We start from the raw sequence: 16634 nt of genomic DNA on the forward strand, positions 1-16634 counted from the left end.
CGGTTATCCATGTACTATATATGTTGCATATACGAATACTCTAAATCTATATATATTTACCCATTTATGTTTATAATTCATAATAACCATAATACTGATATTGTATGAATTAGAATTATTGTCATTGTTATAATTTCTGATATTATTGTTATTAATATTTTCAACATTACTGCATCATAATTTGGTCGGTTTATTATTATTATTACAGTGCATAAGTTTTTCTGAACATATACAAGATCAGGCATGCGTGCATATTTGTGCTCAAAGGGATTCAGGATGAATGAAAATTTTTCATATAAAATTTATGTATAATGTGTGTGTGTGTGTGTACACATATAATATACGTATATTATTTTATACATATTACATAACGAGAGAATAAATATATATAGCTTTGAGAGAATTATTAAATTACCTATACTATAATATAATAATATTGTTAATAATCACGATTTAGAATTAAAATAAATTAATTTTGAAACGAATAATTCATTACCACGTAATGCAGTAATTTTACTTATTTATTATCGTTCAATATTTCTCGACGGAAAAATTTAAATACAAATTAGCAGGGCTCAAACGATGTCTCTAACAACATCGTATATATATAGATGTATATATATATACATACATTTCCTTTTTCTAATCATATTGCATTTGTGGTCGTTTTTTTTTTTTTTTATTTTTACTTTCTTTCAAAACGCACGTCCAACGAAACTTCATTCGCCCCGCAACTTCTATACTGCATATACTTTATATATAATAGGCATACGACAAAACTGAGGAAATTAATAATTATATCGCCCGAAAACGGAACGTGTGTATATTTTAATTGTAAATAATCACTTTTACGTACCTATTTTTTCCCCCTCGTTGTGTCTCCCTTTCTCGCTCTCTACTAGTTCATCTCTGTTTCTTTTCCTCCCCCTACATCTCTCAATGTCTCATTTTATTACAGCTCATAACTTGGGACTACCTAGAGAATCTTATATAATTATAAAGCTGATTCACTCACTGCGTTATTTTTATTACTATTATTATCATCATGAATGTTATTCATATTAATAATATCAAATTGTAAAATAATTTTCTCCTTTCCCTTGGTTTTCTTTTTTACTTATAACATACTTTCTCTTTCACAAGATTTTTCTAGGCGTTCAATGTTTTGTTTTTCGTTCTCGTTTATCCACGAATCAGCGAAAGCATTAATCCAAATATTATAAGAAACTAAGTAAGTAAGAATAGATGGTGGAAAAAGGTGAAGTGACTACAATAAAAAAGAATCCAATGCAAGTTTGAACCAAGAGGAATCCTAAATTTGTTGAAAGCAAAAAATTATTCTTTGTTCATTTTCTAAACTTTGCTCTCGTATTATTGTCTGCATATTTTGTACAAACGCACGGTTTTAAATTATAGAAATAAAATTTTTAACGAAAAGAGGGAAGGAAACCCAAAATAATATTCACATATTATTACAGCTGGTATGTTTTGTACACGAAAATATAATAAATTAACATCAACAACAACAGTAGCAACAACGTGGCGATGCTGTTTATATACAAGACGTATACTGGGTGCTAGTGAATTGCGTTTGTTTCTTATTTCTTTTGCTTCTTCTAATATTGTATTTTTCGAAAAGTTTATTCTCGATGTATGATTCTTCACGCTTTACTTTTGTTCCAGATGTGAATTCTGATCAAAGTATCGAGATAATGAAAATGTTCAAGTAAAAGGAAGAAAAAAATAAGGGTGAAGGATACATGCGAAAAAAAGAGAAAAGAAACGAAAAGATTATATAAATGTAAAAGTCTACTATGTAAGATTTAATCTCAAAGGTGTTTTTCACTGCTACTTGGAAATTTGTCCAGACGTTGCGTGATCACCATTTCCATTATCTTCGTTCTTGACGACGAAGACGTCGCTGTTCTTATTATTATCGTCAACGTCGTCGTCATCGTCGTCGTCGCTGTAATCATCGCTCGTGAAATGATTGTTATGTAAGGCAAATTCGTAACGTCCCGTCTTCTTTGGCGGAGGACTGAAAAATAAGAAAACCAGGATCAGGTGGAATCAGAAACGGAGTCAAAGTGTTTTTGGAAATAATTTCTAATCGAGTACTGAACTGTGATCATTTCACAGTTTGCAATGGCATATCAACAGTTCGTTAAGAGTAACCATACTTGTTTTTGTTTTATCTCTGGCAATATAGCCCCATAAAAGTGATTTTTGCAGGCTAAATTCATGGAAATGAAAGGATACGCAGTGAATATGTTCATGCAAAAATTATTTCTTCAGTTCGATTCGCATAATCTAAGAATACATTGTTTTTGACGATATTGGTTAGACGGTTCCGGATTTGGGTGCAAGAATTAAAATGGCAGCTGTTGAAACACAGCTCGAATTTTATTTCGGCTCTACGCTGGTTTTCGGAGCTCCTTGGATATCGAGTATTATTTGATACGAAAATAAATGAAGGCAAGAGCTGCTCAAGTATAATTTCACCCTGAACGAAATTCTAATAACGGAGAATTTGTTTCACGAAGATCACTTGTACGTGTCTACGTGTGTTGCAAAAAGAAACAAGTATGGTTGGCTCTTAAGTAAGCATATAGTGAAAATAATTAATTGACTAATTCGTGCAGTTAAGCGAACGTAAATATATGCGATATGATTATTTTACTGTAATTCAAAGTCACTAACAAGCATTTCGCTACCGTCTGAAATTTCGTTTCAAGATGTAAGGTTTCACATTAAATTTCCTAACTGTGTTAGTTTTTCGGGATTATAAAATCTTCAAATATGCGAATAAGGTAATCAACCAGTAGATAGATTCTTTTTAGTTTACTGACTTTTGTAAAGGAACCCGCTCCACATTCCAAATTGTTAATAACAATCCCAAATTTCTGTAATTTTTTTCAACTTTCTCAAGTTTTCTCGCATTTGTAAAAGCTGTATAAGTAAACAACAAATCTTTGAGACAAAACAATATTATTTACAAGCAGACTACGAAAAAGCGACCACAATACAATATCAAACAAATCCTACAATACCAATTGTTTGTAAAAAATATATACTAACGGAACATCATAACAAGCTGCGGGTGTTAGTAGTGGTGTTGTTGTTAGGTAGTAGGTGGAACATGGTGAGTTGTATCAAGACATGTCAATGAGAATAGTTGCGTGTAAACATTGGCAATAACGTAGCGAAAGTGAGCTGTGATAGTAGACAGACAAGATAAATAGACATATTGCGATAAGTTTGTCGATTTAATAGCAATTTAAGCGTTCAAAATGAGCTCTGCAGTTATTTGTTATTTCATTATTGTTTTTTCCAAAATCCATTTCTTCTGTTCAGTCAATCGATCAACTCCAACGCTTCGATGTACCTTGTCTGATCGTCGTCGTTATTTCCTCCGTTATTGCTGCTGCCGCTGCTGCTGCTACTGGGACTTCCATCTCTTTTAGGACTCGCTGGTGGCGAAAGGGCTTGCATTAAACGCCCTTTACTTTCGTTCCATATTGTCGACTGTCCAAATAAAACAAAAAGTGAAAAACCAATCAAGGCATTGCCGGTTTCTGCTTTTTTCAAATTCCAAAAATTTGATTCAGGAAAAGGAGAGCAGAAATTTTATAAAGATAATAATAAAATGATTCGAAACAGAAAATCACGAAAGAAAAAAAAAAAAAAAAAAAAAAAAAAAAAAAAAATATTAGTAAATAAAATAAACACGATTCTTTATTATTATTTGCAAGTATTTTTTTATTGTTCTTTGATAGTTTCGGTAGATGTTTAGTTAGTTTACTTTTTTTCCGCATGTTTGTTCGTTCTTCGCAAGACAATTTGTAAAAATGAGATTCGCTTGAGTATAGCTTGCGTAAGTTGGGGTTTATTTATAATGTATTCAAATGGGAAAGACCGATTCGTACAATTGGTTGAAAATTAATATCACTATCACGACTAGGGTGTAAATAGTGCGGAAGTAAATAATCCATACAGAAATACCAACCAGACGACCCTCCCTTCCGAATAGCAATAGAAATGCGTCAATAAAGTCGCGAGATTTCTCTTCCCATTTACTTATCATGTCTACTCTCTTCTCGCCAATATTTTCCATCACCCTTTTACCCTTGTCCTTAAGATCATCTATCTTGTTTTGGAGGCGGAACTTTTTTTCCTGAAACAATACATGAGCGTATTAATTATAAATTTTGAATTTTAAAACTTCACGATCCGATCTTTATTCAAATGATGGGATGATTTTTTTTCTATAGATATTTAAGTAGCTGCTAAATCGATGGAATTCAAGATTAAACCAGTTCGACGTTAAGAAGAGCCAAAAATCGATTAATATTCTTCCATCTATCCTCAAAATATCAGCAAATAAATTTTTTTTTTTCTCCCTCGTTATTTAAATAACTCGATAATCGTTAGATTGATCGAATTTGAAATGTAACAAGTTCTCATGTTAAATAACCGTGACGACTAGATCAAAATCATTAAAATCCGTTCATTCTCGAGATATCATCAGCTGAAAAATTGTTCACACACACATTGATCCATAAGTTCATCCGAAAATGCTCGGAGGTGATTCTCTGGATCTAAAAACCCTTGTTCTGTTTCAGATTTGAATCGCTTACGCTTAGGAAGGACACGTTGAGTTCCTTGGCGCTGTAGCCTCTTGCCAAATTCCTCCTCACGTAAATATCGTAATCTTTTACTATCCTTGCAACGATATCGGAGGTAGAAACACCCTCCGTTCTCTCAGTTGCCACAAACATTCCTTTCCGCTTTAGAAAGGCGTACAAATCCGAACCATCGTCGGTCATGTAAGGTATGTCATCATGGGCGACAAAGTCGATCTGAAAAATCAAAAATCATACTAAAAATACTGTCCAGTCACACTCGGAAAAAACAGTTATTTGTTGCTGATGAAAACACATATTTTTATCAAATCCTTTCATTCGATTCAAACCGAAAATATGTTCAAAGTAATCCAATTTTTGTTCGCTTTTGCGGAAGGAAAAAAGTCAATTGTTATCGTTACAAAAAAGTATTTTTCAACGAAAGTAGTTTACTTAAAACTTTATTTCAGGTACATATGAAGCATTCTACGTCAACTCAACCAATGTCCGACACTCATCGTTTGCTATTTTGTTTAAAAAAATTTTATTTCCATGCAACTGTCACAACTCCAAATCAGTACCCTGATTTAAAAAATTTTTCTTTTGAGTAAATTCGTTTTACTTATGATTTTTCAAAAGCAACATGTCTTTGGTCGTTAATTTGATCCGAATACATTCTCAAAAATCTCGTGTCAGATATCGAGATTTAAACTTACAATTAGACCTCGAGTGCGAAGTTGGTTGAGTTCGCATAGAATGTCCGATATATAACAGTCAATGCGAGGTATTGCAAGTAAAAAAAAAAATAAAAAAAATAATTTATATCAAATGAAATAAGAAATACTTAAAACTTTTTTTGGATTCCAAGATGCTTTCTTGGATTTCAATTATTTTTTCTTCCGAACAAAAAGCGTGAAAATGTCGACTCATTTTGTGATAAAAAATGACGTGGTCGATTGGAACGAACTTATTACCTTGTGTTTTGTTAAAAATTCGTCATCCAATTCCCACGGTGCATCTCTAACGACTTCGTCGACGTAACGACAATGCCTAACAGCATCGTATCTCTCAGAGTCTGTCATAACCGTTCGGCCTTTTTTACTATGTGTTAATTCGTCGCTGCACACTGCGACGGAATGGAAAAAGATTACTTTAAATATATTTAGGTATTGCAACAGATGTGACAGATCAGAAAACAGACGGGTCTCGATATCAGACGGGTTAAAATCCATAATCTTCAATACAGCATAATTCTAACAATTGTATATTCTGGTTTTCCATATTTTACCTTTCTACGTTTCGACTTTCCTGTACTCGGACTTTCTATATTTTAAAGATTCTGTCAAACGGATCTTTGCGTCGTTGAAACTTTTATCGTAACACCATTAATTTTTTGATCTTACAACATATTTTCCCCCCACCGCAGTCAGTAAACAAAAACACACACACGTTTTGTCCGGATGGAAAAAAAATCTCACCTCCGACGATTAGATAGACGTTCGGAAATATGTTTTTGGCTTGCATAAGCTGCCTCGCGTGACCCTGATGAAAAAGATCGTAAATACCATCTGCGTATACTCTCACTCTTCTGGGTGCTGAAAATCGAAATTGAAACCGTCAAAAACTCAGAGGAAATAGGAGAAACATTTCGTTATTCTCACATCAATTCCAATCAAAGATAGAATATCTATTTTTTTCGTTTTTTTATCGAAATGGATTTTCAACGCTCTGTTCTAGATCTTAATTACAGTCGAAATGAAGTTAATGGTTTTTAGTTTTGACACAAATGATAATTTTAGATAAGAATAAATAGTGTGGTGATGAATCATAACGGATTGGAGTCGACTTGATTTCCTTACAATTTATAGATGCTGGTAATTATAAAATTTTCAAACTGGATTTTCTGCTTTCTTTATCTAGTAAGGAGGTTGGCTGTCCAAAAAACGATACTTTTAATTATTTTCATTACGAGAGAGTTGTACATGGAATATTTATTAAATCATTGTACTCTTAAGCTGTGAAAATCTCTTAGAGAATATAAAAATAGAAAATACTGAAAATTCTAAGTTTAGATATCAATGTTTTGTTTCGAATTGCTTGCCAATTGTTGACAATTTAGTATATTCGTTAGATTTCACTTCCTAGTGAAAAAGTATTTTTTACAAATTTACTGAACCAAAGTTTCCTTTTCGAGTAGTCAATTCAATACTGCAATTTGGAAATTGCAATCAACATCTGTGCAACGTTATAAAATATAACGTTCAACGATGCCAGCACGATAAAGAAAGTGTCCGAGTGAATTTGTAGAAAATAGTCTTTTGAATAAAACAAACGGTTATCACATGAAATTGAAAGAATCTACTACGTTTTTAGCTATTGAGGGTTTGAAAAATCTTCCGCAACCTCGTGAGATTTCATTTCTCCAAAAAACATAAACAAACAGAGAAAAAAGAAGAGCGATTTTGGATAGTATCAAGAATGTTTACCTTTTCCAGATTTCGCCGCTTTCAATGTGATACGAGTTGAGTAATCGCAAGCTTCTCTTTCAGCTTCCGCCTCGATCTCGTCACTGAAAGGCGCTTCCTTGCATATGGACTACAAAAAAAAAAAAAAAAAAAAACAGCAAAAAAAAGAATCAAATTATTTTTGGATCAGTTGAATACGCAAAATTCATAGATAATTGCCGATGAGAAGAGAAGAAAAAACAAAGAAAAAAAGAGGGAGAGAGAGAATAAACAAGAAAATTGAAGAGTGTATATAATACCGGGAAATAAATCGCAGGTCTGAATCTGACGACGATCAACCGAACATATTAAATATTGTTTCCGTTGATCATTTTATTGCCAGATAAATATACATATCGCTCAATATCTAACAACGCAAAAAGTTGGCTATGAATAAAACTCGACAGACACGTGTTTGGAATGCGTGTATCATGTATCTAGTCAACCAGCTTCGGTAAACAGACGAAATAGCGACTGCAACGGTGACTGTTTTAAATATTCAGACTGTGCCAATAGCAGTTTTTGTTTGTTTCGTTATTGGGTAAGAATACGTTGACAAGTTGAAGACACTTCATACGCGACCGTTCTACAAAGTAAGAAACGTGGAAAATCTAGTGTTTTTTTTTGTTTGTGACTAGAAGTTTCATTCAAATTTCGAACCAATTGGTTTAATTCTTGATCTGATTTAGAGGAATTGAAATCGGTTTACGACAATGATACTGTAATCGATATTATATCTATGCGCACGTGTATTACATCTACGCGTTTGGTAATGATAACATCTATAGTAAATCAGTTCGGTTCTTCTATTTAATTCATTTTCCTTAATTTTTATACAAAACGTGATTTTCAAGAAAAGCAGAAAAACAAAGAACACGAATTACTAAAGTAAGAGTAGATTTGAAAGACAACAAAATTGCGTACCGGATGAGCAGGCGAATCTTCTCGGGAACAAGAAGCGTCGTTGACTTCATTGCGATGATTTTTTTGATTTAATGACACTTTATTAAGCATCATTTCTTCTCTTGTTCGCTTTCTTGACATCTTACACTTTTCGTGGTCGTCGTGGTTGTCTTCAAGTTAGAGAGACGTCGTCGATAATACTCGCTACTCTTTTCTGCATGCGTTGCACGTTACGATCTGCTTTTTCTGGAAATTTGGTAAAGATAAGAATTAGAATTCAAGTTTCGAGTTCAAAAAAAGAATGAGACAAAACCAAGATACACTAAATATGGATAATTGAATCTTGTATTGAACAGGAAAAATAAAAGTAAACAATTATCGCAATTCAATAATCGCGCTAAAAAAAACGTTGTTGTTCAATTTTATATTGCAACGTATCTGTTCGGTGAGTATTAAATTAATTAAAGACAAAAAAAAATTTCAATTAAAGAATGCGGGAACCTCTGTCATTTATTTGGCGTTTATCGTCATTTTGGAATACGAAGGACAAAGTTTTTTTACTTGTTCATATACTGTCATCAACTCGGAGTAAAGATAAGCCAGATAAAACTAATCAATAAAACAAGCCTGAGGATTTTAGTTGGCTGTTATCACTACGTTGTTTGGAATGTAAAAATAACCAGGGAACAAGCGTGCAGTGTTTATCGTTTGGTTCCAGAACTGCCGGTTCTATATCTACAATAGTTTGGCGATGATGATGTAAAATTTATTTCTTTGATTTCTCCAACTTTCTTATATAGTCATTGGCTACTCTAAAATAGGTAAAAATAGAATGAGAGAGGTAGCAAAAATTTAAAGCATATTTAAGAAGACTAAAGAAAAGATGAATAACGTTACGAAATCAGGAACAAGAATGTGAGGAAGCTGTATAAAGAAGGAAAGAAGATTAAAGAAAAATGTAAGCAAAAGAAGAGGAACAAAAATGAGAAGATAGAACCAAACACGTACAGCAGTTGATAAAGAGTAAAATGTAGAATCTAATGAACAAGATGGAAATTGATACAAAGAAATAGAGAATTATCGACGAAAGGTCGTACCAATTAAAGAGAAACAGCGAAGATAGAAACATAGAAGATGATCGAAGATCAATTTATTGTTAGAAGTGTAAATTTTGAATCAGAATATAAATGAAATGAAGAAAATGATGAGAAGAAACTGAGAATGTAAAAGAATTGGACAATAAAACCGGAAGAACAAGAAAACTTTGTAACGGAATTCAAATTTCCCGCGCGCCAGTTATCCGTCCGAGTATCACGCCACACACGGAAACACGTACACACACGTGCAGCATACGTCATACGTGGAATAACCTAAAATCGGATTCGCACAACGTCTCTACGATACACAGAAGAGAGGGAATCACAAGGGTGGAATCCTTGGGAGCAAATCGGGGATAAAAGTGGGCGGCAAAAATGGGAAACTCCCTGATAAGCCTGAGCGTTTTAAATTTCAAACCGCGTCGTCTGCAGCGGGGGATTTCCGATTATCTCACCGTCTGCTAAGCCGTTCTCGTAGTTTGGAATTTCGCGTTTCCACAGCGACGGATTCCAAGAACGTGACGATGGCGAATCTGTTTGACTGCGGCAAGCTCGTGAAAAGCGGACTTGCAGATCGCCGCCGGTGATGACGTATCGAGCGAGAAACGCAGCCCCGAATCAAGGTGTGAAAATCAGGAGCAGACGAGAGGCAGGAAGCGGAATAAGGCGTCTGCTGCAAACCGCGCCAATATCCTTGTCCAGTTGAATTTTTCAATTAAAAAAACAGGCCCCGCGCACTGATTCTAACCTGCACTGACAAACCCGGCCGCCGATAATTTCGTTAAAAATAAAACCGCTGCTGTGTATCGAATCTTCAACTGAACCCGCAGACGTCTGGGACACGCCGCTGTTCTAGCCGCTGTCACAGCAATTCGCCTGTCTAAAGTCACGAACTAGGAGAGGTCAGGAGGCAGACGAATCGACGAGCTGATTCCGGCCCGTCGAAGAGGGGGAGAGAAACGAAGAGGATATAGGATACGAAAACGGTGGACAAAGGATACGTCCGTTGGACTTTGGTGCGGTTGATATATTATGACACACGTCGATATGTCACTGATTTTCTCCTTAACGGTTTTTTTTTTTTTTTTTTTTTTTTTTTTTCCTTCAATATATCCACGTATAAATCTTGTGGATCGAGAAGTGTGCCGCGTATAATTCAACGATCGATTTAATTCCCCTTTTCATTCAATTATTTATATACATAATCTTGTTTGACTTTTCTTTGCATTTTTATTATAAAAATTGTTATTGTATTTTTTCACCACTGACAATTCATTTGACAAAAAATTGCGATCCTCAGCCCTCGCGGAAACCACACACAAACCGCAAATGCAGCTTGGATCGTTCCCCATTATCAGCTGGCCACACACACAGCAGCTGGCAGTTGGTTAGCAGACGCCGTTGTTCTGCCCCTCAATTCTACTAACCCCCCCCCCCCCCCCTCCATCTTGCCTTGTTGTACGCTTCGCTCAATTCTCGAGCCATAGAATCAACACGAAACTGCGCCACTGGCAATATCGTGTGATGCGCGTACGCGATGCGCACGCCACGTTGGAATTACGGTGATCTTACACGTAGCCTAACACTGACAGGCAGTGCAGGCCGGTGCGTACACTGAAATATAATAATATATTTCAGTGGGCGTGTATCGATGTGTGACGTATCTCTTTTCTCGTGCATCTCGGTCATATGATGCGATCGGTTGGTTTGTCCCCCCCCCCCCCCCCCCCCATCTTTACAAACCCAAATTTTCGTCCGTCGAGCAACTGCGCACGCTTGACACAACTACCAACGAATGAATCTATTCGTGAATCATCGTGGACAAAATGACGCAAGTTGTATCTAAATATGAGTAATGTATTCATATTATACACTTATAGGTTATATACCTGCAGGTTGTATTCAGCCCACTGGGTCGTCATGTGCCGACGGTCTGGTTCAAGGTCGTTAGATAAGACGTAGCGCGTGTTCATTGGAATGCCAATTTTTGGGTGACATCGTCTTCTAGTCCTTGTCTGTTTATTGATTATATATATATATATATGTATATGTATATAGAATATAGATAAAAATATAGATATGCTGTTAGCTTTTACGTCTTGCTACATATTTATGTAGTGCATCGTGACTATGAGCTTTAGGCACGGTTTACTGCGCGGCCGTTGAATTTAAATTTTTAAATGATTATGAGGACTACGGTTTGCTCTGATTCACAATATCAAAAAACTGAAAAAATGTATTGCTTTACTCTTGTATTTGAACGATTTGAACCATTATTATTAACGCAATGCACTTATATATTTTTATCTCAAAATTTTATTTGTAGTAACATTGCGTCACTTCTGCGCTTGTTGTATGTATGTCCTAACTGAATACGTAGTATGTATGCACAATCAGCATTTGTATTACAGGAAATTGAACTGGCTTGTTATATAAACAAAAATTGTCGTTTCCTTTGCTTTCGAAACATGATCATTGCGATCATTTACGCTTACCAATACCATCCTATCTTACCGACATACTTACTTACGTGATTTACCATCCAACAGTTTAATGGACCTCTTATCGAGGCTTGCTGATGAAATGTTCATTTAAAAATGACAAAAAGTATCCCCTGAAGATGGCGTTCATCCAGCGGTATTGTAGTGATCCTCTCTACGGAGTAATTGGAAAAAGCGTTCAAAGTTAATCAGAACCGGAAGCGAGAGAGAGAATGGCAGAGGGAACGGCATATAAATAGAAGATTAATGGACCTCTTATCGAGGCTTGCTAATGAAATGTTCATTCAAAAATGACAAGAAGTATCCCCTGAAGATGGCGCTCATCCAGCGGTATCACTGATCTCTACTATATATGTGATCCTCTTTACGGAGTAATTGCGGAAAAAGCGTTCAAAGTTAATCAGAACCGGAAGTGAGAGAGAGAGAACTGCAGAGGGAACGGCATATAAATAGAAGATAGTGATAGGAAACAGAGGGAGGAGTGTTTGTTCTTTATTTTTTCTGACATCAAAGACGTTCTACATTTCCGCTTTGGATCGAAATGGTGACTGATTTTCTTATCACTCGCTAGAAGATCTCTATATAAGTAGTCGTCCTTTAAAACGGTCGCCAAAGCGGCTGGGAAACATTTTATATTCCTGCTTTTCCGACTTACTCAGACTCTACTTGATTGCAGAGATACTAAAATTCACAAACAGAAGAAATTCAAAATCATCATAAACTCATAATTTTCAGTTATTCAGAGGGCAACTGAGAAAAACTACGAAATGTGGAAAAATGTTTTTGAAATATGACCGGATTGAGCAATTGTAACCGCTTTATGATAAATTTTCAGATAATAATTGACCTAATTAAATTTGTAATCAAAAGTGTTTTTATTTTTAATTAGAGCCACGGAGTTGGTATAACGCAATATTTTTTTCACCCGATGCTAGGGCGCAAAGTTTTCGTTTCGAATGAATAAAGGATTGCGTAAATTGAACAGTAAATCCATGTGGTCAACATATTTTTAATTGTTTTTATGAAATTCTTTATTAGTTCGTTAATTTTGATGCGGAACCTATGTGTTCTTTTTTCTTAGCGTTGCGGAATATTTTCCCAACCATCTGAAAGTTAAAATTGAAATTCTAAGTATTTCCTTTGCTTGCAAATTTATACCTTGAATACAGAATTCCACGAGAATATTTTTCCTCATCCCATTTTATAAAATATGTCTTTGTGTGAATGAGGATAGTGCATTGTTGCGTGCGACAAGATTGATTGATGTTATTCATCGTAAGCCATCGAGGTGTGTTCGTAAAATTAATTGATCGTTGGAAAATAAACTGCATAGATAAAGAAAGATTAGAATACGATTTTCATTGTGTTTACGATAAAATATACAAATATACAAATATATGCTGATAATAAATGAGCTAAGCTTGCTTAATTGCTTGTCGACCTCAGTATTTTCAAGTGTTAATTCTTTCTCCATTTTTTCCTACAGATTCTTCGAATCGATCACGTTTTCCTTAACAACACCGCCTCTGGACGGGTTGCGAATTTGACATGGTCCCGGTATTTCTTCACCATATTTGGATAATGCCAATACAGATGAAAATAGACATGAATTCACTCACATCTTTAATATTTTTTGGACATTCAAAGACTGATACGTCGATCTTACCCTGCGAAATAATCCTCCCCTTTCTGTAAAGTCGGGTAATAAGACAGATAAATTAACGTAAACTCTTTCAAATATTAAAACAAATCTATTAAACTTTTTCAAAGTTGATCGCAAGTATTTTCAGAGATCAAAACTTCCGCCAATATTGAAATCTTTATTGCGAGTAAGGTTAGGGCAATATGGCATCGGATTTGGGTAACACCTGATCGTTTCTGACAAATTGTGTAGCTATAGATGCATCAAAAACATCGCGTAGGCTGTTGGTTTTTTATTTTGTGACATTTAATCGATGTAGAATAAAATATATCATACAAAAACTGCATTTATAATTAAATACGGGACGGTTGGTCTAGTAGATTTACCACTAGATGGCGTCCTACGAATTTAAGGATCCCAATATCAAAGAAATCAAATTTTCCTGCCTATAAAGATCGCTGCTAATTATTTTAAGCCTTTTTTTGATTACAGGTGATGTTGATAGGATACGTGATGTGGCTGTCTCTCGGTGTGGCTCATAGATTTTATAGAATCGAAGAATAGAATAAAAGAATTATAAATATTGCGGCAATACGGACGATCGCGTGCTAATGAGTGAACTGATGTTGGGTATTTCGTTAAAACCGATTATTTTGTAACGGTTATAAAATTCTTCTAATTGCGGGTTTGAATGGGTCAACATTCTTTATTCTCGGGCAGTGAACATGTATTTGTGGAAAAACCCGTTCGAATCGATAATGTCAAAGGTTCGAGGCCTGAAAGTAAAACTCATCGGTTACACTTCGGACTTGAAAGGATTCTATCTGACGTAATGGCTTTCTCCGAAACACTGTCGCTTTATTAATGCTTTATTAAACACCCTGATAACGTTTATCATCATAGAGAATTCTGTCACAGCTCAAATCACCGTCGTTCTCGCCAGTCTGTTCAGCATTCTACAATTCTCCTGCACAATCTGCTTTCCTCAGGTCATTATCCTGGCGCGTGAAGTCAGCGTGTCTGGAGAAACTGACGGTTAATTGACTTTTGTGGTTTCAACATAGTACTCAACGATGAGTACTACTAATGGTCAATTTACAGGTACCCCGCCAAACTTGAAAAACATATTTAACGTAAGTTAGCTTTGCTCGATTCTCTTCGCAAAATTTTCTATTATAACTTGATGAAATCAAGCGTACAGAAAATTTACCCGTTACAATCGAAATCAAGAAGAATGGACTTTCGAATATCACACAGAGAATCCACTCTCCGGTTTAGCAAACACGAAACGGAGTTGGAATCGAGATGTGTAAGATGGCCGCTAACTGGGTTCACGGTCAGCTGCCATCGACGGTTTGCGAGGTCTCTTTGACTATAACTGCACTGCGGGCACTGTGCACTCTGGTCGTCCAGTCAATTCTGCGAAATCGTCATTGCTTCATCTGGTGTTGGGTGAGCTGCTGGTCAGAGCTCGAAGACTGTTACTACTCGCAGGTGGAAATGGGTCGAAAACCATGGTCAAGGATACACGGAACATCCGCATCTCATACGCCAGTCTAAAGATCCTTGACTGTTCTGCGGCTCAGTTGGGGTCAATATTCTATTCGGTCAGCCGTTTGACAAGGTAAGGTACCAGGAGGTGGGTGCAAGACAATTTTACTCAGTCAGTTTTTTGAACTTCGACTAGCTGAGTATACTCCGCATTCAATATGCTTAGTGGATACGTTGTAAACCATGGCGATACTGTTTCAGGTAACTGGAGTATGCGAGTTGCTAAAGGAGTTTGACCAGCTTCCTCAGGACGACTTGAGCTTCGTCGAGGAAAAAGGAGCGGCTCTTTCCAGAGGGCAGAAGGGACGGGTCAATTTGGCCAGAACGGTTTACGGAAACGTCGATCTGTGCCTGTTCAACGACCCTCTGAGTGAAATTGACTCTCAAGCTGCTTGCCATTTGCTTGAAGAGTGCATCAGTCGATTCACGAAAGAAGAACCCGGATCCTCGTCACTCATCAGCTTCAATGTCTCCGGAAAGTAGATACTGTCGTTGTTTTCACTCGCGAACGCTCAACATGATCCACATTAGTGAGGAACGGAGTGTGGCTGGAACATCTTCAAGAGGCTGTGTACTTTCAGGACTTAGTTGAACATCAAGGGACTCTTGATTCACTGGTTAAATCGAATTTTCACATTTTCGGTTCCGGGGAGTCTGACGAAAACAACGAAGCTGTTCACTGTTTTGTCAGCTGCGCTTACCAATTGGATTGAAAGGTATAAGTCGATTCAACAAACAATAACCTTGGTTGAAACCACACTGACTTTTGAGTCTAGAATTTTTAATTCGGTGGGTTTTTTCCAGGCACAAACGATAAATTTTTGGGATTAGCAGAGTGTTGAAGAGACCATCGGAGATGAGGAAGTAGCGTCTGGAAAAATGTCGAATAAAGTATACCAAGGGTACTGGACCGTCATCAAGATGCCCAGACGTGCGCTTGGTACCTCAACTGTCGCCTCAAACGCCTTTGGCTTCATTTTTGACTTCGTTTCCTGCAGTTTCATTGCCTGTGTTTGTCTCTCCTCAATCCTGATGGATAATGGTTTGTATATATTTTCAGATTTTGAATCTCTGCTGCTGGCCTGACTAATCCCAATTTTCGAATATGGAATGCTCTTGAATCTTCACTATTCGTAGGAATCGCTCTTCCTGGTTCCGTTGGACTGGCCATTTCTCAATCGCTGATACTGACCGGCCTTGTTCAGTACGATGTCTGGCAGGGTGCAAGGGTCATCTCACAGATGACGTTCGTCGAAAGAGTTCTACAGTACACTCATGACTTGCTCAAGGAGGGACCTTTCACCAGTAGCAACACTCCTGTGTCGACTTGGCTTTTGAAAGGCGATTTAATATTGAACAATGTCTCGATGAGGTACGTCGAGGACAAGCCACCGGCTCTTAAGGTATAATTATTCACTTATTAAACGATGATGAATGCGACAACTTTATCTCGCATCTTCGAACGCATTCTTGATTTATTAATCGAGGATTACATTACTGCTCGCATTTTCAATTGATCAATTTCATACAGTTTATACGCGTGTGTATTTATTGTTGGAATTCTTCTCTGAAAGTGATCGCACAGTTCGATTGATTCTATTGAAACTTTTTATTTGATGGAGTTCATTGATTTTTGGATTCATAGTGCATACAGATTTAGATATAGATAGATGTATGCCTTAGTGTTTAAAACATAACGCTTTTCAATATCTGAATTATTATAGCCGATCAGCGTTCAGGTGCTGATAATACGTTTAACCATTTAATTCAATTTTATACAATTTTAAATTTTAAAAACATCCATGGTGGGCTCC

General features: G+C 36.2%; 1 protein-coding gene and 1 pseudogene across 4 annotated transcripts; one reads left to right on the plus strand and one right to left on the minus strand.

The window, feature by feature from the left end:
* Positions 1–611: 611 nt before the first annotated feature.
* On the minus strand, positions 612–10539 carry LOC124411026 (choline-phosphate cytidylyltransferase A-like). Of its 4 annotated transcripts, none has more exons than XM_046889851.1 (9): positions 10396–10539; positions 8051–8275; positions 7109–7217; positions 6101–6217; positions 5597–5748; positions 4638–4859; positions 3995–4174; positions 3386–3525; positions 612–2038 (listed from the first exon to the last, which is right to left on the minus strand). In XM_046889851.1, the coding sequence occupies exons 2-9, from the start codon at positions 8168–8170 to the stop codon at positions 1849–1851; spliced, it is 1230 nt and encodes a 409-aa protein (XP_046745807.1). In that variant the 5' UTR covers positions 8171–8275; positions 10396–10539; the 3' UTR covers positions 612–1848. The 4 variants fall into 4 exon arrangements, with proteins under 4 accessions (XP_046745807.1, XP_046745809.1, XP_046745805.1 ...); XM_046889853.1 differs by having other exon boundaries at positions 4007–4174; positions 8051–8282; XM_046889849.1 differs by having other exon boundaries at positions 8051–8282.
* Positions 10540–14342: 3803 nt separating this feature from the next.
* On the plus strand, positions 14343–16386 carry LOC124411407 (annotated as a pseudogene).
* The last annotated feature ends 248 nt before the right edge of the window (positions 16387–16634 follow it).

The sequence above is a fragment of the Diprion similis genome, chromosome 10 (genome assembly GCF_021155765.1).
Source record: "Diprion similis isolate iyDipSimi1 chromosome 10, iyDipSimi1.1, whole genome shotgun sequence".
In the NCBI taxonomy this organism is placed as follows: domain Eukaryota; kingdom Metazoa; phylum Arthropoda; class Insecta; order Hymenoptera; family Diprionidae; genus Diprion; species Diprion similis.